At 44.4% G+C, this 22,588-nt stretch overlaps 1 protein-coding gene across 1 annotated transcript in view; it reads left to right on the top strand.

The window, feature by feature from the left end:
- The first annotated feature begins 1,235 nt into the window (after positions 1-1,235).
- The window catches only part of ME3 (malic enzyme 3), a 130,326-nt gene continuing 108,973 nt past the window's right edge, over positions 1,236-22,588 (top strand). The window contains exon 1 of the mRNA XM_054164774.1: positions 1,236-1,497. Coding sequence (XP_054020749.1) covers positions 1,330-1,497 — 168 coding nt within the window. The 5' untranslated portion in view covers positions 1,236-1,329. The remainder of the gene's footprint in view (positions 1,498-22,588) is intronic.

Here is a 22,588-nt window from a genome sequence, read left to right on the forward strand (position 1 = left end):
CCATATGCTTTTTAGAGAGAAATACTAAAGTCCAGTCTAATTTAGTCTAGTCTGTGGGGCTTCTGTAACATACCAAGGCAAGAAAAGCGTTTCTAGCTAATCTTTCACTCTGCAGTCCGTTCTTTTCTGAATAGACTCTATGATTTAACCCCCAACATATTAAAACATATTTAAAAATGTCTGCATACAACCACACAAACACAGGGAGAAGCTGGAGAGCATCCCTCAAGCAAAGCAGACCTGAGCTTTGTGATGAGAGCACAGCCGTGGAAGCAGCGTTGATCTGTAGGTGGAACTGACTCTGAATCTTCCGCTCTCTTGGGGAGTGATGTGCTTGCTGGATTTTGCATGAGAAATGTGGCACTTCTGATGATGTCCCCATTTGTAAGGAAGAAAGAGCTCATTTCTTTGAAAAAAAGAAGTGACGCAGGGACCTGCCTTTTTCAATGCATGGACTACTGGGGCTCCAGCTATCAGAATAATCTCCCCAGGGAAGTTGTGGGTTCCCCAACACTGGACACTGAAGATCAGCTGGACCAGATTGTTTAGACCATGCGTTTGACAAGAAAGGTTTGACCTTGAAGTCCCTTCCAACCCAGTACTCTGTGCTGTATATTACATACATAGCATACAGTATGTACGTTGTACATACCAAGTATACAGGTTGTATATCGAGACTACAGAGATTATAGGTAGATTGATGTGCCGAACTACCCACGGCTGCTCGCTTCTGAAAAGGAAGACTTACAAATCCTTTCAAAGTGCTTCCTAAGGACTAGCAACTGCTCCAAGCAGCCTTATTCCTCCACCACCCCAGGCAGCTGGGGCCCTTGTTCTTTGCCCTCGGGACCAGGCACCTCCCGGCGCCAAGGCCGCTCTCCGCAGCACAGCCCCAGGTCCGTCTGTCGCGATGCCCTTTGCTAAGGCTAATGATGGAGAACTGACAGACCCGCGGCGGCGGAGCGAGGCCTCCCTAGGAGCCCACGGCAGCGGGAAGGCGAAGCCCCGGCCGCGCAAACCCCTGGCCGCGCAAGCCCCCTCCTCTCAGGCGGCGGTTGGGCGGGCGGCGGAGGCGGAGCACCAACGGACACCGCCCTCCCCTCAGCTGGCGGCTGAGCCTTAACAGGTAACGGAGGAAGCGCCACCGCCGCGGGGTCGAGGCGGCATCTGCTTCCTGGGTTTCCTTTCGCTTCGGCTCGGCAGGGACCGCCGCGCCGGGAGCACCTGGGCCGGGCCGGGCCGGGCCGGGCCTGCCCCGCCCCCTCACCGCGCCCTTCCCGCCCCGTGTCCGCTAACGCCGTCTCTGCGCGCAGAAGCCGCGGCCGGGCCATGGTGCCAGTGTGCTGGGGGGCGGCCGGCCCCCTGCTGCGGATGGCGGGGGCCAGCTGGAGACCGCTTCTCGTCAGCGTCACCCGGAGCCGCAGTTGCCAGGCGGGGGGGGCCCTGGCTGTCAAACAGCGCGGCTATGACGTCACCAGGAACCCCCATCTCAACAAGGTCGGTGTGGCGGGGGGTGGTCTCCCAGGGGCGTGAGCGGCCGAGCTGAGGGAAAGGGCAAAGCAGTTCGGTGGTGGTTGGTGGGGTGGGTGGCTGGAGGAAGGTGTTTGACTTTCCCAGGTGAGAATCCTGGTGCCTGAGTATTGGTAGTGTGGCTGTGACCATCCCCAGGCTGCAGCCGCATTCTGGAAGAGGTGAAATGCAGCGGAGAGGTGGGGGAAGCAGTTACAAAGCAACCTGGAAAAGCACAGGATGAGTTCTGTAGCTGTGCACCAGCTGGTTTCTCCAGAGCTGATCATGAGGCTTCCCTCTGTCAGCTGCAGGGGTGGCACTGGAAGAGCTGATGTATGGCAGGCGTGCCTTTGGCTAGGACCTGGAATCACGAGAATACCTGGGGTACTTCCATGTGTGCTGTGCTGAGTGTGGTAGTGAAACTGATTGTTTGCACCTTCGTGTTCAAACAAGGACGTGCAGTGGTGGTTCTTGTAAAACTTCTTTTCATAGCAATGCATTTTCTGCTCCTGAAGCAGCATGTTTTGCTGGACACTCTCAACACTGCAGAAACCTCACCATTAGTTAAACACAAAAAAGCTTTAGGATGAAGAGGTTTGACAGGCTGGAAGGTGTGTAAAATGAAGCCCTGTAGTTTACTCCCACAATACTTAGCAATAATTTTCTATACCTTTCCGGAATTTGAAGGGACAAAAAACTAAAAATCTGGCTACAAATTTTGGGATCAAGAATGCCAGGTTCAGTGATGTTTGGTTCCAGGGTTTTGTATAAAGATTGCTAAAAATACCTACAAATACATTAATTACCTTAAAAGTGAGCAGATATTAAACATGATACTGACAATTGATGGGTCTGTGACTATTTATAACCTTTTTGGTATATGAGGCCCCTGTGTCGTCTTATGGATAGGAGACTCTTTGGGTGACAACCTTTACTTTGTGCAGTACACAGCATGCTGGACTTGTCTCTCATGGTACCATTGCAGTATTCATGGAGGTGCTCCCCAAAGGACCAAAGCATCTGACGAGACAGGCTGTTACTGAGTACACAACAATTTTGTAGGCAATGTGATTTGCATTGTTGTGCCGGTAAGACAGAAGAGGAATTGCCAACTCTCTCTTAAGCAGCAGTACTTCATCAGTATTAAGTGGTTTTGATTGGTTTTTCTTCAACATCTGACTTGCTCTTTTTGGTGGCAGTTATAAAGGGCAACATAGCTCATAATGTTTGTAGTAATCTTTCACATATCATTTTGAGCTGAAAAATTAATACCTTGACCTTTGTTTAGTGTAATGCAATAACAGCACAGAAATGATTGAATGTCCCAGTTGATAATTTTCAGGAGTGAGGCTTTTCCTAACATGTTTCCTCCCCCCAGTGAAATAGTTTTCTTTAAGTCTAGATGGAATGAGGCGAGAAGTGAAGAAAACTACTTCTGTTAGAGGTAAAATATATTGCAGCATGCTGTGTTTAATTGGCCATGAGAAATCTCCCAGCTGGTCTCCAGCCTGGATATTTGCTGTTTATGTTGTTGTGCTCCTCTGTCAGTACAGGCCTTACATTGATTGATAGTCATCTACAGAACATCCAAGTAAGGACAGAAGTGGCTGATGTGTGGTAAGAGATAAAGACCATCTATTTATGTGGTCCCTCTAGGTAACTGGTCATTAGTAAATGCTCAGGCCTTCTTTCCAGACTCTTTTAAACAGGCTTCTGTTTCTCTGTTGCTCTTAACAGTTCACTGTAGTGTCTAAGGAATTAACTGCATTCAACTGAAATGGGATATTTCAGACAGTTCGTGTTTTGTCAGCATATGATTGATGGCCCCTTGGTCTGCTGTGCTTCAGTGCTGTAGGTCAAAATCTTGATAGGTTTTCAGGTGTGCCCTCATCACATAGCAGTTTTTCTTGCTCTCTTTGGTAGTTAAATGTGGACATGAGGTCATTGCTATTTTTCTGCAGTGGATCTTACTTCAATCTAAACTTTTGTCTGATCAGAAGTTGTTTTGCTTGCATCTCTCCAAAAAGATTTTGTGAAGTGAGGCTTTGGGAAGCCAGTGTTTTGCTGCTTTACTCCATGCTCTAGCTGTTTCATAGCTTTTGGGTTAAGTGTCAGTCTAAAGCTATGAAGTGTGTGGTATTTATTCTGTGAAGATTGTGTACCTCCAGCAGAATCACAGACAGATTTACGATCTGAGGTTATTGATCCAAGTCTTTCCTCGCTTACTGGGTTGAAGGTAGCAGACCCAGCAGTCTCTGCTGCCCAGTTGCCTCTGACACCCTAAATATTAGTCAAAGCAGGCTGTCCCCTGAGAAGCTCCTCTGTTTCCCAAATCTGCTCTAGAAGAAAAACAAAAATAGAAAAACTGGTGATGGATGCAATTGTTTCTTTCCCTTGGCCATTGTTTATTATGTGAAGCTGGTTTGGTTTTCTGCTGTCAAGGAATACCTAAATGTTGTTGTATTAAGCACAGATCATAAATGAGTTATCTCCAGTCCTTAAATTATTTGGCCAGTCTATGCGCTGTGTATAAGAAATTGCTTGATTGGGCATTTTGGGCAAAATTTAGAAGGAAAAAAAAAGTTGTCTTGCAGTTAAGTAAGACTGCATTCCATCTCTGAGAGTGGTTTGACTTTCTGGGTGACATTGGGGAAATCATGTGCAAGGAAATCTTGTAGCTTGGGCAGTAGGAGGAACTTTGAAGGCAGAACAGGTTATGCTGCTAAGGCTTTAAGAGTGCTGCATGTTTCTGCACTTTTCATATACTGTTCTTCCTTCTGTAGCAATATATGCCCATGTCTGATCCAGGGCTTGGGAAGCATCAGCATTCTTCTGAAGGATATTTATGGCCTTAAAATGCAGAAGCAGTTGTTTGCAGCTGACAGAGCAATCTCAGAAATAATAGGAGGATGAAGACAAGCTGGTTGCATGTTTTTGTGATGTGCCTCATGATGTATTTCTTTTCCTGCCTTTGAATGCTACAAAAGTGGAAAACCTAAAAAAGTTAACAGTGTCAGATAGCCTCAACAAATTGGTGAGACCATTTTGTGGTGATCCACGTCCAGGGTAGATTCCACGAGGGTGTGTAAGTTAGTGACTTGTTGACAGGGCAGCAGCCGAGAGACAAATCTGTTCTACTGTGGGGCCTCAGCCTTGTGAGAAGCTAATTCAGTGCTCAGACCTTGGGAGGAAAGATGGAGCACCTCTTACCTACTGTGTTATTTGTCAAAGTTGCCTTGTGTTTGGTGTGGTCAAGGCCGTGTTGTGTCCTTTCTGGCACTGCTGTCAGTTCTGGAGATTTGTGCGGTTCTGCTCACCTAAGATGTGTTCTTCTTGACTTCCCAGTTCTTTCATGAGCTCCATTATATCCACATGCCCTCTCTTTTTTTTTTTAACAAACAGTCTGAGCTGGACAGTTCCCAGTTTGGCCATATACCAGTAGGAACTCAAGAGTCTTGTCTGCTCCACAATCTACTGTGCTGTTGTATGTGACACCGGACCGCGCTGTTCGGCGGGAAGGTTGATGGCACTTCACACATTTTGCTGGAAGTCCCTAATTCTGAGATGAACCACACTGAGATCTGCCATTACGAGGAGATGCAGAATTAGAGGTCACAGTTTGTTTTCAGAGTGTCAGGATATTGCTGTGTTTGAAGGGCTGAGATAATACACTAAACTTTTCCACAAGATGCAGTGCAGAGAGGAGAGTTTGAGATCTGATCTGGACGCTCCCCTGGACTCTTTCACTATGCATGCACACCCTCCATTGCTTTTCAAGGAATGTGTCATGATGAATTGCAAAAACAAACAAAAAGCCCCAATAACTCAGGCCCAACAAAATTATGAGCCTGTATCTGTAAGCATGAAACTTTAAAGATTTGCTGTACATTTCTGCAGTGGTTTTGGAATGTACTGCTGTACACATCATTAAAGTGCAGAAAGACTCTTTGTCCTTCAGCTTGGAGAGGATCAGGGTTGAGCTAACTGAGGGTTCTTTGCACATTGTGTCAGTAATTTGCCACTGCAGCTGAGGGAAAATGATGCAGTCTTCCACATGGCTGTAGTCAGCAACTGGGGTAAAACAGGCCTAAAATTAGCTGGATTAGTGAAACGGTTGCATTTAAACAAACTTGGCCATGAGCACAAGAAAACTGCATGTGAAATGACAGCTAGCCAGATAAAATCAAGGCAAGATTATATTTTCAAATTAGTTTAGTAAATATCCAAATCCACAAGGTTTTATTCTTGCATCTGGAGGTTGCAGCTTATTAGGTTTAGTTTTCTATGGGCATTTAAGCACTGAGGGCGGCACAGGGCTTTAAGTGTCTGTGTGACTCCCAGCATTTGTTAGCTTACCATCTGTTCCATGTTTTGCAAAGAGAGAGTTTAGAGATTCATCTCCTATTTTTCAGGAGCCTGTAGCTATTTGGCTAAGTTTTAGGTGACAAGTTTTAGACTGACAAGTTGATTTAGAAAACAAACCAAAAAATCCACCATGGATTTATAAATACACTAAAACCACACCTGGCTTTGAACATCCTCAAACTGACAAGGGATGGGAGTGTGCTGGGGAAGCATATCCTATTTACCTGTGCTGTTTGCTCTTCCTAAAGCTTGTGACTGCTGCTGGAGACAGGATGCTTGTGTTAGATGAACTGACCTGGTGGAACTGTGCTGTTACTAGACACTTTAGTGGCCAAACTGCACCACATGGGACACTTAAAAACTGAGTCAAACCATAACTGAGAGCTATTTGGCAAATCATGGTCTAACTCTTCTAGAGTTGAAACACGAATGAGCTGAAGCACTGTGCAGCATGATGAGTCTTCAGTAGTGTCCAGAGTAGAGAGGCTGTTTCAGTGTTTTGACTTGTTCTTCATTTCATCAGTCAAGCCTAGGTGAATCATCACTGCCTTCAGTGGAAGCAAACTCAGGAGCTGAGCTTTGGCCTAGTGTTGTGGTACTAGTGGTGATATTCTACTAATACGATTGCTCAGTTAGAATTGTTTTGGCCTTTATCCTGGCATGTGAAGTTTCATTAACATCATTCATGTTAATGTTAAGCATAGCATTTTTTGAGTCCAGAGTATCTTTTGGTAAAGGCATTTCCTCCTGTTTTAGTATCAAAGAACATTATGTTACATCATGATCAGTAAACTAAGCCCAAACTAAATCTGTTGGTGCTTCTGGTATTGGCAGCAGCCTGTAGAAGTCCCTTTGCTTCCCCAGTTTGGATTCCAGTGTCTCTTCCTTATCATAGCCAAACCAAGAGACCATCTGCCTTCCTGTCTGTCTGCATAATCCCTTGCCAATACTGTCACTCTGCCCTTTGGGATACCACTGATGCTTTAGGCAGAGGTCTTGTGGAAAAGCATGGAAGTGCGGGGGAAGACTTGCTGCCAAGGTGAGAGTGGTGCCCACGCACACTCTGCCTCTGTGGTGTGTTCACCTTGTTATTGGCCCTTGTTTTGGTTTTTGCACTTGTATATTCATTGAGAGGTCTTGGAAGTATTAGTTGAGGAGCTTTTGTAAGTACTGAGTGTAAATAAATTGTGTTAGGACCAAAATGCTTGTTTCTGTTTTCGGAGCAGTTTATGTTATAAAAATACCTTTAAAATTGCTTTTAAGTTGTGGACATTCAACACTTGGCAGCTGCCTATGTTGCTTTTGCTTTATTGTTCCCTTTCTTTGGAGAGGCCTTAATCCTTACACCAGGTATGGTTTGGATGGACAGAGCCAAAAATGAATGCAGCTCGTGTTTCATGGGGTGGACTATAGATTTTTGGCACTTCAGTAAGAATTTCACTTAAGTAGCACAAACTGATAAGTAGTGTGCAAATTGATATTGTTGTAGTTAGAATGGGTCTAGGGCTGAATGTTACAACTTGTTCAGCATTCCTATTCATTGCATCTAGTCAGAGGTGTGGCAAACAACCAGCTGAGTACTTTGGAAGCACTGTAGATGCTGGAGTGAAGACTGAGCTTATTATGTGAAGGGCTGGTCCTATAAAAAATCTTCATTCCACTGTCCTCACCAGGCCTTGCTCCGTGTAAGCAGCATGGCATAAAATGTCATGGATGTTAGGAACTGTGCTGCTCTGTGCTCTTGCTCCTCATCAGAAGTAGTGATGATTTAACTGAGGTGCTGCAAGGCAGTGCTAATTCACAAGATGAAGTGAAGAGCAGTAGTTTGTGCATTGGGTTTTGTTTCAGATAGTTTTGACCTGCTACAGATGGGTCTGGCAGCTTTATAGTTTCATGTGCCAGAGTCTGACCCCAGAATCTTGGGGTTTGGTCTGTCACATCTGACACTCACTGAACAAACCTGAACCTCAAGCAAATTCCATTTGATTGTATTTTGAATTGAATGTAAATTGAATTCCTCTTTAGCTTCTGTAGCAGCCACCCTCAGAAGAACACTAGCAGCTGTTACTGGCATTCATTCAGAATGGAGAAAGGAAAGGTGGGTCTTTAAGGAGTAGCTGCACTCTATTGATACCTCTTGCTGAAGGGAGAAGTTGTGATTGTTTATAATATTTGGGGTCCTTCAGGGATTGGGATAATCTTCTTTCTCTGACTCGCTATAAATGATGCTGATTTACCTTCTTGCCCCTCCAACTTGCTTGACTGATACGAGGTACTGAATAGAATAGAATAGAATAAACCAGGTTGGAAGAGACCCTCAAGATCATTGTGTCCAACCTATCATCCATCACCACCTAATCAACTAAACCATGCAACCAAGCATCCTATCAAGTGATGATCACCTCCAGTGATGGTGACTCCACCACCTCCTTGGGCAGCCCATTCCAATGGGCAGTCTCTCTCTCTCTCTCTGTAGAACATCTGCGCGAACATCTGCTTCTGGCAACTCTGTGACCTCAGTGTTTTACTCTTTCTTCACTTCAAGGAGTACCACTGCTGGCAGGTGCCCACATGCAGACAGCACCCAGGCACTTCTGGCACCCAGACCCTTGCAGAGTTATGGCCTGGAGTTCGACATTGGAGCTGCCAATGCACGTGCCTGCTGCAGCTGAAGACCAGCTGCTGGCCTGCACAGGAGAAGCCTTACCTGTCCCTAATCACATCGGTATCTGATTAAATGCTATGCAGAAGTGCAGATTGTCTTCTTGTCTTCTTGCTTGGTTTGGGTTTTGGTTGGTTAGATGTTCCAGTTGTTTGGGGGGTTTTTTACCAAGGGGGCAGGGAACTAAAAGGCCAATGGTTATGTTAATTATCCTTGGGGTACTGGATCCAGAAATATTCTTACCCTGGCAAAACCTAGGAGACAAGTCAGACTGAAGAACAATGTTTTGCTTTGTCTCACTCTTCTATTCTTCTGACTCAGTTATTTTTCTGTCTTTTTCTCACTGACTTATCAGACCTGCTACCAAACATTCAATAGCCTATTGTAGCTTTCATCCAAATAAATTCTTTTGGGACAGACATAGCTTTAGAGCTGTTGTGAGCAGGTCAGACAGGCCTCGATGCTCGGGGAAGAATAAACACTGTGCTGTAATTCCCTCTCTTTCAATGAAAGGTTTGGCACAACAGCAAACTTGATTACTTTCAGTTTATAATGTGCTCTAGTAGAGATGACAAGCATGGATTTCATTTTTAACCTCCTCTTTGAGGCCCAGGAGTGACACTTGCTATCTGTCTCCCCAAACAACATGACAGTTTGATGAATGACTTCTGTATTGTCAGTCTAATACAGTACCTTTTAAAACTGTTTTAAATGGCAGAGCTTTTTATAGCTCTACAGCTGCCAAACACAAAACTCAGACATGAACTGAGCAGACTGTCATTCTGACAAAGAAAATAACACCAGCACAGAAGTTTTCTGCACATCAACCTTTTCTGCTTCACAGCCCTCAGTTGCACGTGTATCCTTTTTTCAGTATGTCCATGGAACCAAAGCAGATTTCCAGCAGATCTCTGCATTGTGTGTGTATATGTATATCAGCTCCACATTGCAGAGCAAGGTTTTTTTGTCTAGCTCATAAAGTGCTCAGTCTGTTTTGTAGTATGTCCTTTTGGATTGGTTTTACTCAGCCTCTTAAAATGTGTAGCTAGTGCTTTTTCTGTCTTCCTCAACATAGGAAGGAATTAGTTGTTTCAGTTACAGCAGCACTATGTTCTCCTGGACAAGACATCTTTGAACTCTTTGGCTTAGCTAATAGATTTGCCACTTTGCTTAGTGGTTAAATTCTCTATGGAAAGTATTAAATTCTGTTTAATCTTCATTTTAAGGGTTTGTTAAACCTGCAGATAATTTTAGCTGTGATAATTTGCCAATGAGAATACCAAATGCATGCCAAATCCTGTCATTTTGTGAAGTGTCCAGATTATTTGGAGTTTCTGTAGGCAGGATGGTCTAAGGTGGGCAGAGCTGGAAGGAGAGAGAATGTATTTTATTAGGCCACCTGAGGGCGGGGAAGTAAACCAAAGGATTTTCACGTTCATGCTCTTTCTAGTGACTCAATAAAAGTCCCATAAAAAAATCCCCCCCAACAAACAACAAAACTAACAAACAAGCAACCCCCAACCAAAACAAACAAACCCCCCAACAACTAGAAAACAAACAAACCAGCCAAAAACAATGCAAAGAGCCTCCCACCTCTCATCACACCCCTGATCACAATATCGAAGGGACAAGACCCTTTTCTCTCCTAATACTATATGAAGGTTGTTAACTCTAGCAATAAAATGAGACAACTAACAAGAATTCCTTGCAAAAGTGCCAGCTCTGAATACTGGGGGGGAGGAGGAGGGGGAGGGAAGAAGTATAATTTTAAAATAGCTTTTTCTCTCCATTGGTCTGGTTTTTGGTTGGTTTGGGTTTTTTAACAGACACTCTTTGAAATCAAAAAGCCTCTGGGAGAGCAAACCATTTGCACCAGCACGAGGTGCACGAAGGCTAACTTCCAGCAGGCACTGTTGTAGGGAAGAGGTCTGTGCAGCACTTGGAAGAGCATGAAAGACACTTGGAGTTGTGCAGGAATAGTTTGGCAGTTCAGGTGGTTTCTGGGTGAGAGCTGCAGTTTGTACAAGAGGGTCTCAAAGTTTTGGAAGTGATGAGGATGCTGGGAAGAATTGAAAAGTTTTCTCTTCCCCCAGTGCCTAGCAGATGTCTTGGCTTGCTGGGTGAAATCAATGGAAAGTAAAGATAAATGTAGGTGTGTCTACAGAAAGCTTTCCAAGCATGAGTTAGTGCTGGCTGTAATGCAGAATGGCTTCTGTGGTGTCTGCTACTTTATCCTCAGTGGTGAATTTGAGAGCATGGGTGTCTTACAAGCTTGTCAAGTAACTCACATTCAAACACAAGCATGGTTGCTCAAAGGTAATAAAAGAATTGTTTTCCCTCTCAAGTTTGGAGGACTTTCAGTGCACAAACCACTGGGACTTGTTTTTCATTGCACACACGCAACAGATTCCTCTTAGGTTTGGTAAATTGCCCAGGCTGTGATGTGCTGCAGTATTTATTAGGAGGAGACATGTGTGACATGCCTTTCACTCCATGTGCTGATGCCAGCAGCTTTTACTGGCTCATGTCTAGAGGCAAAAAAAAAAGCTTGCAACATCTATAGCCCTCCCTGAGTATTGCTTTTGGTTTCTGAGAGGCTTTAGTTATTGGCTTTCCCTTGAATTCTGTCAACTTTGCATTGAGCCTTTTTTTGCACTGAGAAAGCAGCTGCACTATTCCAAGATGTAAGATCACTTGATCACAAAGCTACAAGATTAAAGATAGTGTAGTGTGAAATTTCACCATCTTACTCTTCTAGTAGGTAGTAATTAAAGTGGACACACGTGCAAAATGATGCTTATTAGTTGTCTAAACCAAAGCCTCACAGCAAAAATGGGATTTGCCAACATCATCAGTTTCTGCTCATAGAGAATCACATGAAGGCTCCATCTGCTTCCACAGTTGTGTATCCTGAAATTCAAAAGTGGTTTGTCCAAGCTCATTCATATTCCTCATCAGCTTTGGAGCACCCAGCTCAGTGATGCCTTTCCAGTGCCATGTGCCGTCCTCCAGCATGCAGGCAGGAAGAGCTGGAGCTGCTGGAGGGCAAACAAGGGCACAAAGTGGGATACCACAGAGAGCTTCAAGCTGCCCTGGAGAGTTCTTGTGGCTTTATAAAACTTAGAAAAGTACCTTTGCGTTGTGACCTTCCAAATGGCCACTAGTCACACATAGCTGGGATTAAAAAACCATGACTGATACTTGCTGAAACTGGGCCACTTTCCTTAAAGGCAAGTACTTGTTCTCAATCTGTTAACTGCATTTAAAGTTTCAGCATAACAAGGTTGCTTCTCATGTAAATAGAAATGATGCAAAGGTACTGGAAAGCAGCAGCAAAACTCTGGCTGCTGCTGGAAAATAGGCTTGGTGTTGGCCGGTTTTTAAATGTTAATTGTGTTTTAAAGATAAGCTTGGATGGATTTGGCAGGGAGAGTACAACTGTAACTAGATCTTCTTGTTTTGTACAAGGGCCTTTCGGGTTTCTCTGCAAGGTCAAATGTCCTGTTGACTGGCAGCTGGGCTGCTTTGCTTCTAGGAATGTAACTGGTGTGTTGTGGAGTTGCAAACTGAGCTTCCCACTGAAGCCAGATATAAAAGGGACCAGGCGGGTTACTTCCTGCAAAGCTGGAAACCCTTGTAGCATTTATTAGGATTTCCTGCTGGGAAAGAGGGATATTAATCTTGTTTGACTTACAGAATCATAATATTTGCATTGCAATTTGTAATGCAGAGCAAGAAGTTTTCAATTAGTATTTCCTGAGGAACAGCAAACTCAGTGAAGTGGATGCTTTTAACTTCATTTCCTTGGTCAGAGATTAAACAAAGCAGCCCACAGATCTTTAAATGTTCTAAAGTGTTGGTGTAAAGAAGAGCAGTGGACATGGCTACAGATCTGTTAGGAAGCAGCAGCTGAAACCATTCTCAAGCCTTTCTCAATGTCTTTGCATCATCATCATGTAATCTCTGAACTCTAGTACTGTACCAGGTGTGCTTGTAGGAAGTATAAACTTCAGTCTTCTTGATGAAACGTTCACTTGGTCAGTTCCCCACTGGCTTCAGTTTTCCTACTGTGGCAATTTTTTTCTTCTCAAATTGAGAGCTGATTGCAGTGAATCCTTATTGGGGGCCCAAACCAAACTTGTCTGAAGCACTCTGACCCTCTTCTCTTCAGGGTTCATAGTCATTTTAGGTTCACAGTCATTTCATACTGTGGAAAATGCTTTATATCTCTTAAGAGAAACTTCAATTTTAACTTTGAGGCAGTATTGCTTTATTCCTGTCCAGGCAGAAGAATGCTGCTAGGAAAGAGGATGTATTTGGGCTCAGGAGCCTTTAGTATGCTAGAGGTGCCAGACCTGTGGTGCACACAGTGGTGGGATCATCTGAATGCATGCCACTTTGTGCATTGCAGATAGTCCTTTTCTCCATTCTGGGTGAGATGGGCCATGTGTCTGGGACTTCTGGGCATCCAGCAGCTGCTTTTCATGCAGTCTGCACATATGCTGAGGCTCACCATCTTTGGATGCACTGCATTTATTGGGCACCTGCAGATTAGCTCTGAGCCAGCTTCTGGACTTTCAGAAATCCTGGGGTAATGGCTGAAGTCCTTACATTTTTCCACAATAAAAGATCCAGGTGGAAAGAGAGGTCATGCCTTGAGATACCCGTATGTGATAGAGTAGATGTCAGAGCTTATCCTTTAGGGAGAACATCTGTATACATGGTTGGTAATTCACCTGACCATGAGGTAAAGAAAGTACCTTTACAATTTACTGCTCTGCTATTTAAGAAACTTATTCTTTATTTAGAATTCACTGCTTAGGTTCAGAATTTATTCCAAGAATCTATTCTTGAGTCTGAAGTGAAGACACATTGCTTTTTCAGTCCAGTGAGTCTGTGGTTAGACACATCAGCTCTGGCTGTGGCTGCCAGACTGGGGAAAAATGCAAGAACTATGGAGTTTGAACACTGATACTTGGAGAAAAAGAAAAGAAAATAGTGTGACTGAGAGAAATGCTTGTGGTTTATTATTTCTTATTCCTAACTCTTGGAGGCATTGACTTTCAAGGCATGTATTATTCAGCTTCTGTTGTTCTTCAATGAGATTCATTCAGGCAGGAAGCTCAAGCTATCGGAGTCTTAATGCACTTGCTGCATTGCATCTAATACTTCTGAGTTGTGTAGTATTTCTTATCAAATAGTTATGGAGGGCAGTTTCTGAATCACTGGTAGGCATTTGAGAAAGAATCAGATGGTGGCAGGCATCATGTTGACTTATTCTATTGCACGTTTAATTTTGGAGCATTCTTCCGAAACAGGGAAACAGAGAGAGCTGGTCTCGCTTCAGTGGCGAGCTGCATTAGCTTGCCCAAGGTGATATGGGACATTTGAGGCCAGCATAGGTGTTTGCTTAGTTGTTTTATAGCATCTTTTGTCTGCACCAGCACTGATCTCAGCCTGTTAGAAACACATGCTCAACTGATATATGCCCTCCATGCCCTCAAATATGCATTGTTCTATCAAATGTAGAGCATTTTGTGCAATCCTTCCCCAAGGCTGTGTGCAAGAGAACCAAGCACCGATAGGCAGCTGTTGTGGGAAGGTTTGTGTAATTCTGTTTACCAGAGCTCACTTAATTTTTTCCATTAGTATGCTTAGTTAATCACTTCAGATTTCTGGGTTTGTTACATAACAGTCCAAAACTTCCAGCCACACTGTGTATAAGTTACAGATGGCAATATCTGTAAACTTGAGCTAATCACCTTGTCTACATTATTAAAGTAATAATTCAAAGAGAGAAGCAAAACAGGGTAAATGCACAGGCCAGAGATCTGGGTGTGATGCATGGTCCTCCTGTGGCTGCTGCTTAAGCATCTGATTAGACAGATGCTACAACCAGTGATTTCTTAGAGACCAAGGGATTATTGGCCTGACTTTCCTCTCATTTTGTTTAATGACACCTTCCAGCAAATGTCAGGATTAGATCCAAAGCAGATTGAATTTGATGGGAAACAAATGAGTAATTACAGGCCTATGCAGCCCAGTATTGGCTTCACATTGTTTAAGAAAGTCTTTTGCTGAACTAGGGCAGAGGGTTTTGATTTAGTATCCCACTGCTCTAAGGCTGTGAGCGTCCTCTGGCCAAAGCCTATCTGAGGAGTGCCTTTGTGGGAGCACAGCTGGGCTGTAAACAAATGGTGATGCACTTCTGCTCTGTGTTCAGGGGGAAGAGAAGCAAATCTTCTCTAAAAACCCAGCAATGATAGATCTGTGTTATTGACAGGCCAGGAGAAAATCAACTGCAAAATGAAATGAGCTTGCAGGATAAGGTTCAGACAGGTGATAATGTCTTCAGCTGGCATTTGCTTTGCTAAAGGAGAAGGAAGACAAGAAATAACTACCCCATGAAGTGAGAGAGTCACTTCAGGTCTTAAAACTTTGCAATGTATAAATTGGCTCCTGGCTTTGCACTGCTGAGGTCACCTGGAATTTTTTCATTGAATCACTTGCTTTCTTTAATTTAAAAAGAGGAACAGGAGAGCAGTAGGTGAAAAGAAAGCAAAGTTCTGAGGCAGCACGAGAGGCCCTTGTATTAGTGGGTTTAGGACCTACACAGAATCATGGAATTGTAGAGGTTGGAAGGGACGTCTGGAGATCATTGAGTCCAACCCCCCTGCCAAAGCAGGATCACCTAGGGCAGGCCACACAGGAGCACATCCAGATGAGCCTTGAAAGTCTCTGGAGGAGATTCCGCAACCTCTCTGGGCAGCCTCCTCCAGGGCTCCATCACCCTTAATGTATAAAGAAGTTTTTCCTCATGTTGAGGTGGAACATCCTGCGTTCCAGATTGTGCCCATTGCCCTTCATTCTACCACAGGACAGCACTGAAAAGAGATTGGCCCCTTCTTGACACACCCCCTTCAGATATTTATAGGCATCTGTGCTCTCTGAAGGCCAGGACCTTGTGAGGTGCATTGCCTGCAGGGCTGGAGCCTTATTTGGCAGATTTAGGCTAGAACTCTTACAAACATTAATTTGTGTCAGGTAATGAAGCCCAAGCCCAGTAAAACCCGTGAGCATCACAGGCTCGTTCTCAACAAGGAAGTTTCAGAGACCTCCAGTCCCTCTGGCTTCCTTGTAGGTGACTTTCCACCAGCTAGTTATTGATGTAGGGCTGAAATGATGCCTCGTGCTCGTGGTGATGCTGACACAGAGGGAAGTGGATGATGAAGCGGTGGAGTTTCTGTGCTGCTCTCTGACACTCTCCCATGCAGACACACAGGCACTGGCACTCACTCAGGTCCATCATCTCCCTGCTCATCAGTCCTTACATTCTTTGATAGTAGTGTGAGAGTCTGACCTGACCTTCCCATGTACTACACAGTAACTGGGCAGTTTCAATGAAATACAATTGATTAGGCATGTTAAGGGTGTTTGGAACCAGAATCTGCCTCCAAGGCACAGAGAGCAAACCTTTTCTCCTCCCCAGATATTTAAATGTTAAATTTTGCTTCACTTCATCCTGGGGCAGAAGTGCATATGCTGATACTTGCTTACCTGGTTCACAGCTTCTGTCACACAGCTCTCTTGTTCCTAGCATAGGGAAGTGAAGGAAAACAAGCTAAGTGTAGCAGTAGCAAAGAGCATAGTGAGGACTGTCTGTAAGGTATGACAAATGGAGCAAAACCACACAACCACATGGTAAACTTGGTGACTCTCTTGTGCCAGACACCTCTGCAAACAAAAAGTCTGTGCAATCCTCAGAAAGCAAACTGAAATCAGCAGCACTATGTGAAGGAGTTTTGATCCTATAGGACCTTAGGTGGAGTGCTTATAGTGTCAGTGGAATACATCTGCTGGATCTGTATAGAAAGACTTGTACCTCGCAGCAGGTCAGGATGATGTGCAAGAAAGGAGTCAAACTGCTGGAGTGGGTCCCCGGGAGGGTCATCAGTATGATCAGAGGGCTGAAGCACCTCCCCTGTGGTGACAGCTGAAAGAGTTTGGGCTGTTGAGCCTGGAGAAGAGAAGGCTCTGGGAAGACCCTAGTGCAGCCTTCCAGTACCTGCAGGGGGCCTACAAGAAAACTGGGAAGGGACTTTTTACAGGGTCTTGTGATAGAAGAGGGAATGGATTTAAGCTTGAGGAGGGTAGATTTAGACCGGATATTAGTAGAAATCTTTTGCAGTGAGGGTGGTTTGATGCTGGAACAGCTTGCCCAGGTATGTTGTTAATGTCTCCTGCCTGGTAGTGCTCAAAGCCAGGTTGGATGAGACCTCGAGTGGAAGGTGTCCCTGCCCATGATGGGGGGGTTGGAACTAGATGATCTTTAAAGCCCCTTCCAACCCAAACCATTCTGTGAACCTATGAAAGGCTGAGAGAATCGGGGTTTAGCTTGGGCAAGGCTTCAGGGAGACCTTATTGCAGGCTTTCTCATAAGCCCACTTAAAATGGGCTTTTAAGAAAGATGGGGACAATCTTTTTAGCAGGGCCTTTAGTGATAGGACAAGGGGTAGTGGTTTTAAACTAAAAGGGGAGAGATTTAGACTACATATAAGGAAGAAATCTTTTATGCTGTGGATGTTGCAACGCTTGCACAGGTTGCCCAGAGAGGTGGTAGAAACCCCATCCCTGCAAACATTCAAGGTCAGGTTAGAGCAGCCAGATCTGTTTGAAGATGATCCTGCTCACTGCAGGGCAGTTGGACTAGATGGCCTTTAAAGATCCTTCCCTACCCAACCCAATCTGTGATTCTAAGGCAAATGCTGAGCTCTGGTGGGAAAATTCAGTGGTGGAAGTAGTTGTGAATAATGTGAATGTGGAGCACCAGAGCTGTGTGGGAAAAAAAAATCAAATTCCAAGGCATGGATTTCCAGTGAGGACAAAAATAACCCCAGAATGTTTGCTTCCTGCTGAGTCTTAGCAATGCTGTTCCAACATAAATACAGTTTAGAACTTCTCAACTTTGTTTTATTAATGTAGTTTTTAATGTCTCCTTTTTTTTTCATGTGTTTTTAAGTTACTCAGGTAACCTCAAGCTTTGCAGAACTGCTTTCTTTTGTCTTGAGGGGGAAAACAAAGGCCTGGAGAAGCAGAAGGGTAACTTTTATGCAGCAATGTAATTGAGACCAGGGTAATGGACTAGGGAGGTACCTGATTCTAGGAACTTCAATGGCATAGGAAGCTAATTGTAAATGTGCAACTGCAGGGGCCACCCCTCTGTGTTTATCACATTTAATCTGAAGTAAGAGTCTCTTTCTTCTCATAAGTGAGCACATGCATGTTCCTAGACCAGGATTTCTGGCAGAATGTGGCCTCTTTATTCTGAGTCCTAATTCACCCCTGCTGTTCTCTGAAATGAAAACCTCCTGATTCTCCTGCAGGAAGAGGCATTGCTAGTGCCATCTGCAAAACATCAACATCTTCTGCATTAGGCTAAAATCACTCTGACCTCTCAGCATAGGATGGCTTTTAAGGAATGTTCAAAGGCACATCTTTGTCTTCTGTTAAACACTGAAACCAAGAGACTGAGCATGTCTTGCCATGTAACCCAGTTGTTAAGTTGGGCATCAGTTAACACTGCTTCTTGTCCCTGCTTCGGTTCTTGTACTCCAGCACAATATGGAAAACCAGACTTTGTTTTAACCATTATTTTGTGCACCTCAGCATCTCTGTGAAGCAGTAAGAAGTGCTGAGCTTTGAACAGAACACTCTGGATTTATTTGCAGAAGCCATCTCTTGGAGTTCTTTTATGAGCACCGTATGTGGATCATGAATGGAAATGCTCGGGCAGTGCATTCATAGCTTCAAGCCTGAAGCTGCTTTTTGTGGATGATCTATAAAACCTTTGAGAAAAGTGTGAAACATTTCATGCTATTAATAAAACCTTGTTTTGAATATGACACATCTCAGAGAGGGGTTTTAATGAAACAGCAAGAGGGCTTTTGCCATCTGGACAAGAAGATAAGGAGATGAGAAGCAAAATCTCTCTCATAGAATAAAATGAAGAGTGATGATAGAAGCGATTTGTTCTGTTGCCTGTATCTATACTGTACTTGGATTGGCTTGGAGGGATGCAGGTCCTGGTGCTGTCTGTCCGTTTATCCTGGTAAGCTGCCCAGTTTTGGCTTGTTTGTGAAAGACCCTTGTGCAGACCCTTTCAGGAGGAAATGTGTGGTGGTGTTTGCTGGTATTCAGGTGACCGAAGAAAAGATGACACATCGAGGCATCTGAACCTCACTGTCATCTGCTGCCCCCACAGCAGCAGTGGGGGCAGTGTACTGGAAAGCATGGTCTGTACATAGGATCTTCCCTGAGTTATAGCCACTCAGTCATCCTGGTAATGCTCTCTGGAGAACTTTTAGGGTGAACAGGTTGGACAAGCAGTGAAACAGGCCTGAATCTGGGTTTTTAGAAGTAGGTGGTATTTCTGCTTCTAAAATCTTGTATAAACTATTCTTATTTCTAGTTAGTTTACTTTTCTGCATCTTTAAGCAAAAATATGAAATGAATGTACAGTGAGGAAGGAGGTGAAGTCTGCATGATGCAGTTTAGAAGCCGAGGACAGGATCATTCTTTTAAACCTTTACATCTCAGGAAAGCAAAGACAGAATTAATATGTGCCTCTCTCTTGCCCTTTGAGAACTTGGTAGTGAGAACTTGCAGTCAAGTGCAAGATTTGCAGGGTTTTCTGTTCATACAGCAACCTTTTCATCTACTAAGGGAAGAAGAGAGAAACCATTTTCAATCCAGATGGGGGCTTTGCCACAAATCAATTCATTTACTGGACATGAATGTGTCACTGCTTTCATTGCCCCCAGTTTACTGAGCTTTACCCCTACCAACACGATAGGAAAACATCTGACTTGAATTTGAATGGAGGACTTTCCATTAGAGATACCTGTTTGTCTTCACTGTGCTTCATCAGACGCCAGGTTGTGTTGCTGTGGGGGTGTTAAAAGAAGTGTTTGTAACCCTGTAACAGTTTTAAGGGATAGGTGTTGTATGGCCATCGCTTCCCCAGAAACCTTTTCAAAGTGGGTGGAGGTTTCTCTGTGTGCCTGGCATTCAGGAAGGCTGTAGCTTGACCTCTATAATCAGAATCATGTATTATGCATTATTCATCCAGGCAATTTGCTAAATCTCAGCTGTTTTCTGGTCACTAGCAGCCTTCCTTGCACTCTTGACAAGTGCATTCTGGTGATCATTTAAACAGCTAATGAGCTGCTTTGCCATGTGAGCTGGTCTCAATGACATAATTAAATGCTTATTCATAATCTGGTTACATTCTCTTAATACAGGCTTTGCAGCTCAAGTTCATCCCTGTCTCATGAGAACACTTCAGTCAGTGTTTTCTGTGAATGGAGCTACTTTGAATGGCATGGGGTACTGCATTCCTGCTGCTGTGAGAACTCAAGAAACCCCAAATGACATACATCAGACGCAGGCAGTATCTGTGCTAACAAACTGAACATGCCCAAGGCCGTTCTTGGCCACTGAGGCCAGCTGCAAGGTCTCCATGCAGGCTACTAAACTCTTACCCTTCAAACCAGTGGGTCTGCATACTGGGAATGGTCTGGGACCCACCAGAGCAGTCCAGGAATTACAGAACTGACTGCTGAAGAAGCTTTGAATCTACCTTATTGGAAGACATCATGGGTTTTCAGGTAAAATACAGTATTGGCAATTACAGCTTTTGATAACCAGCAGTTGTTTATTTAATTACCCACCTACAGTTGGTTTTAATATCATTTGCCATGAACCTGCAGATCTGCTTTCAATATTAACAAAAGTACAAGTTAGCTTTTGTTAGCAAAGCTTTGTTTCAATCTCAAATTGCAGGCTAGGGTTTAGTTTTGCAGCTGAGTTACAGCTCACCTCTAGTCTTTGAGCCACAAAAAAAGGTTGAGACAGTGGAACATCTTCCTTACAAGGAGAGGAGACTGAGAGGTGACCTCATTCATGTTTATAAAGCTGTGCAGGGTGAGTGCCCAGAGGCTGGAGCCAGGCTCTGCTGGGGGATGCCCAATGCCAGCACAAGGGGCAGTGCTGGAAGCTGAAGCAGAGGAAGTGCCATGGAAACATGAAGAACTTTTTTTTTCACTGTGAGGGTGACAGAGCACTGGAACAGGCTGCCCAGGGGGGTTGTGGAGTCTCCCTCTCTGGAGATGCTAAAATCCTGCCTGGATGTGTTCCTGTGTGACCTGGTGCAGGTGCTCCTGCTCTGGCAGGGGGCTTGGACTGGATGATGTTTCGAGGTCATACACAGAGGGCTTTGGTTTGTTTCCAGGGGCTGTGTTACTGGGGTTTGTTTGCTTTTTTGGGTGTTGGTTGGTTGTTTTGAATCGGTGACTCCAGGGATCTCATTTCCTTTGCTTTCTACTCAGAGACTATTGTATGAATCTCCCTGTGAGCCACTTCTGGGTAGAAGTAGAATTCCTTTCTGGAGCAGAGTATATAGCTAATGTTAAAATGAAAAATAGGCACATTGCTACTCTTGACATTGCAACTTAGCTGTGCTGCTGTGACCGTTTTTGTTACTTTGGATGTGCAAATGAGGGATTATTCCTTTATTTTTTCTTCTTTGTGTGACAGCATCCTGCTTTAGTAAGACCTTAGTGGTGGCTGAAAGCTTAGAGTATGGTAAAATATGCTAACACCTTGAAGTGTCAGTACAGGTGATGGAGTCACCATCACTGGAAGTGTTTAAGAGGAGACTCGATGAGGTGCTTGGTGCCATGGTTTAGTTGATTAGATGGTGCTGGGTGATAGGTTGGACACAATGATCTCAAAGGTCTCTTCCAACCTGGTCTATTCTATTCTATTCTATTCTACTCCACTTCCCCAGCCCACCATGCCTGCATCTTGTCAGTCTTGTGTGTTCTGTGTGGTGGCTGTTTGCTGATGTATTTCTTTTCCAGCAGTGCACAGCAGCTTCTTGTGCAGCACCCAGGGATTTCCCACCCGCATTCTTAAGGAAATCAGTGGAAATTATATTTCTTGTGGGCTGCCTCAATGTTGGTGAATCATGCAGCACCAAATTATAGCTTGGTTGAGTGGTCTAGAGTAAACAAAAATTTCCAGTATTTGGGGAAGAATTTGTGACCCTGAAATTGTCCTTTTTTTTTCCCCCCTGACTGTATTGATTGGCATAGCCAAGCTCAGTGGGGGTGGTTGATGTATGCCAGGAGCTCATAATTCTGCTGCTGAGAATGGCAATGCATATGCTTAATCCTGAAATTCTTAATGTGTTTGCTGAGTATTTCCAAGTGGAAAGTTGTTCATTGCCCCAGGACAGCACTTTTCCTGTGGACTACTCTTCTATAGTGATCATTAGTGTGAAAGCTGAGGAACTAATTGCAGACAATGTTGTACAATCCTTTTCAGTTTCAGATGTCATTATTTTAAATAGTTCATTCCATAATAATGTCTTTTTAATCTTGGGTTCCTAATTGGCTTGCACCAACTAATTATGGCTTAGGGTATGTTGCTTGCTGCTTCTCATCTGAAGCGGGCAACTTGTTCAGAGAGGAATGAAGAATTGGAGCCTATTTATGAGGTCTGTTTTCAGGAGCAGGGTCACTTAGAATGCCATGGCTCTGGTGCCTGCCATGGCTCTGGTGCCTGCCATGGCTCTGGTGCCTGCCATGGCTCTGGTGCCTGCCATGGCTCTGGTGCCTGCCATGGCTCTGGTGCCTGCCATGGCTCTGGTGCCTGCCATGGCTCTGGTGCCTGCCATGGCTCTGGTGCCTGCCATGGCTCTGGTGCCTGCCATGGCTCTGGTGCCTGCCATGGCTCTGGTGCCTGCCATGGCTCTGGTGCCTGCCAGTACTGATGGACCTATGAAAAGCAGCACTTCATCAGCCCCTGAAAAAGTCATGAGGTGTGTTTCAAACAGTAGTTCATCACCCTTAGAAGAAGAGATCCCTGTCAAGGGAAGTATCTTGAATGGTGCTCAGCAATCAGCAGCACTCGGTTCAGCAGCATGGCCAGGTGCTGGCATGAGGTTTCAGACAGACTGGGCACAGGGACTGGAATCTAGTTTCACAAACT

This window comes from Dryobates pubescens, chromosome 10, assembly GCF_014839835.1.
Source record: "Dryobates pubescens isolate bDryPub1 chromosome 10, bDryPub1.pri, whole genome shotgun sequence".
Lineage (NCBI taxonomy): Eukaryota > Metazoa > Chordata > Aves > Piciformes > Picidae > Dryobates > Dryobates pubescens.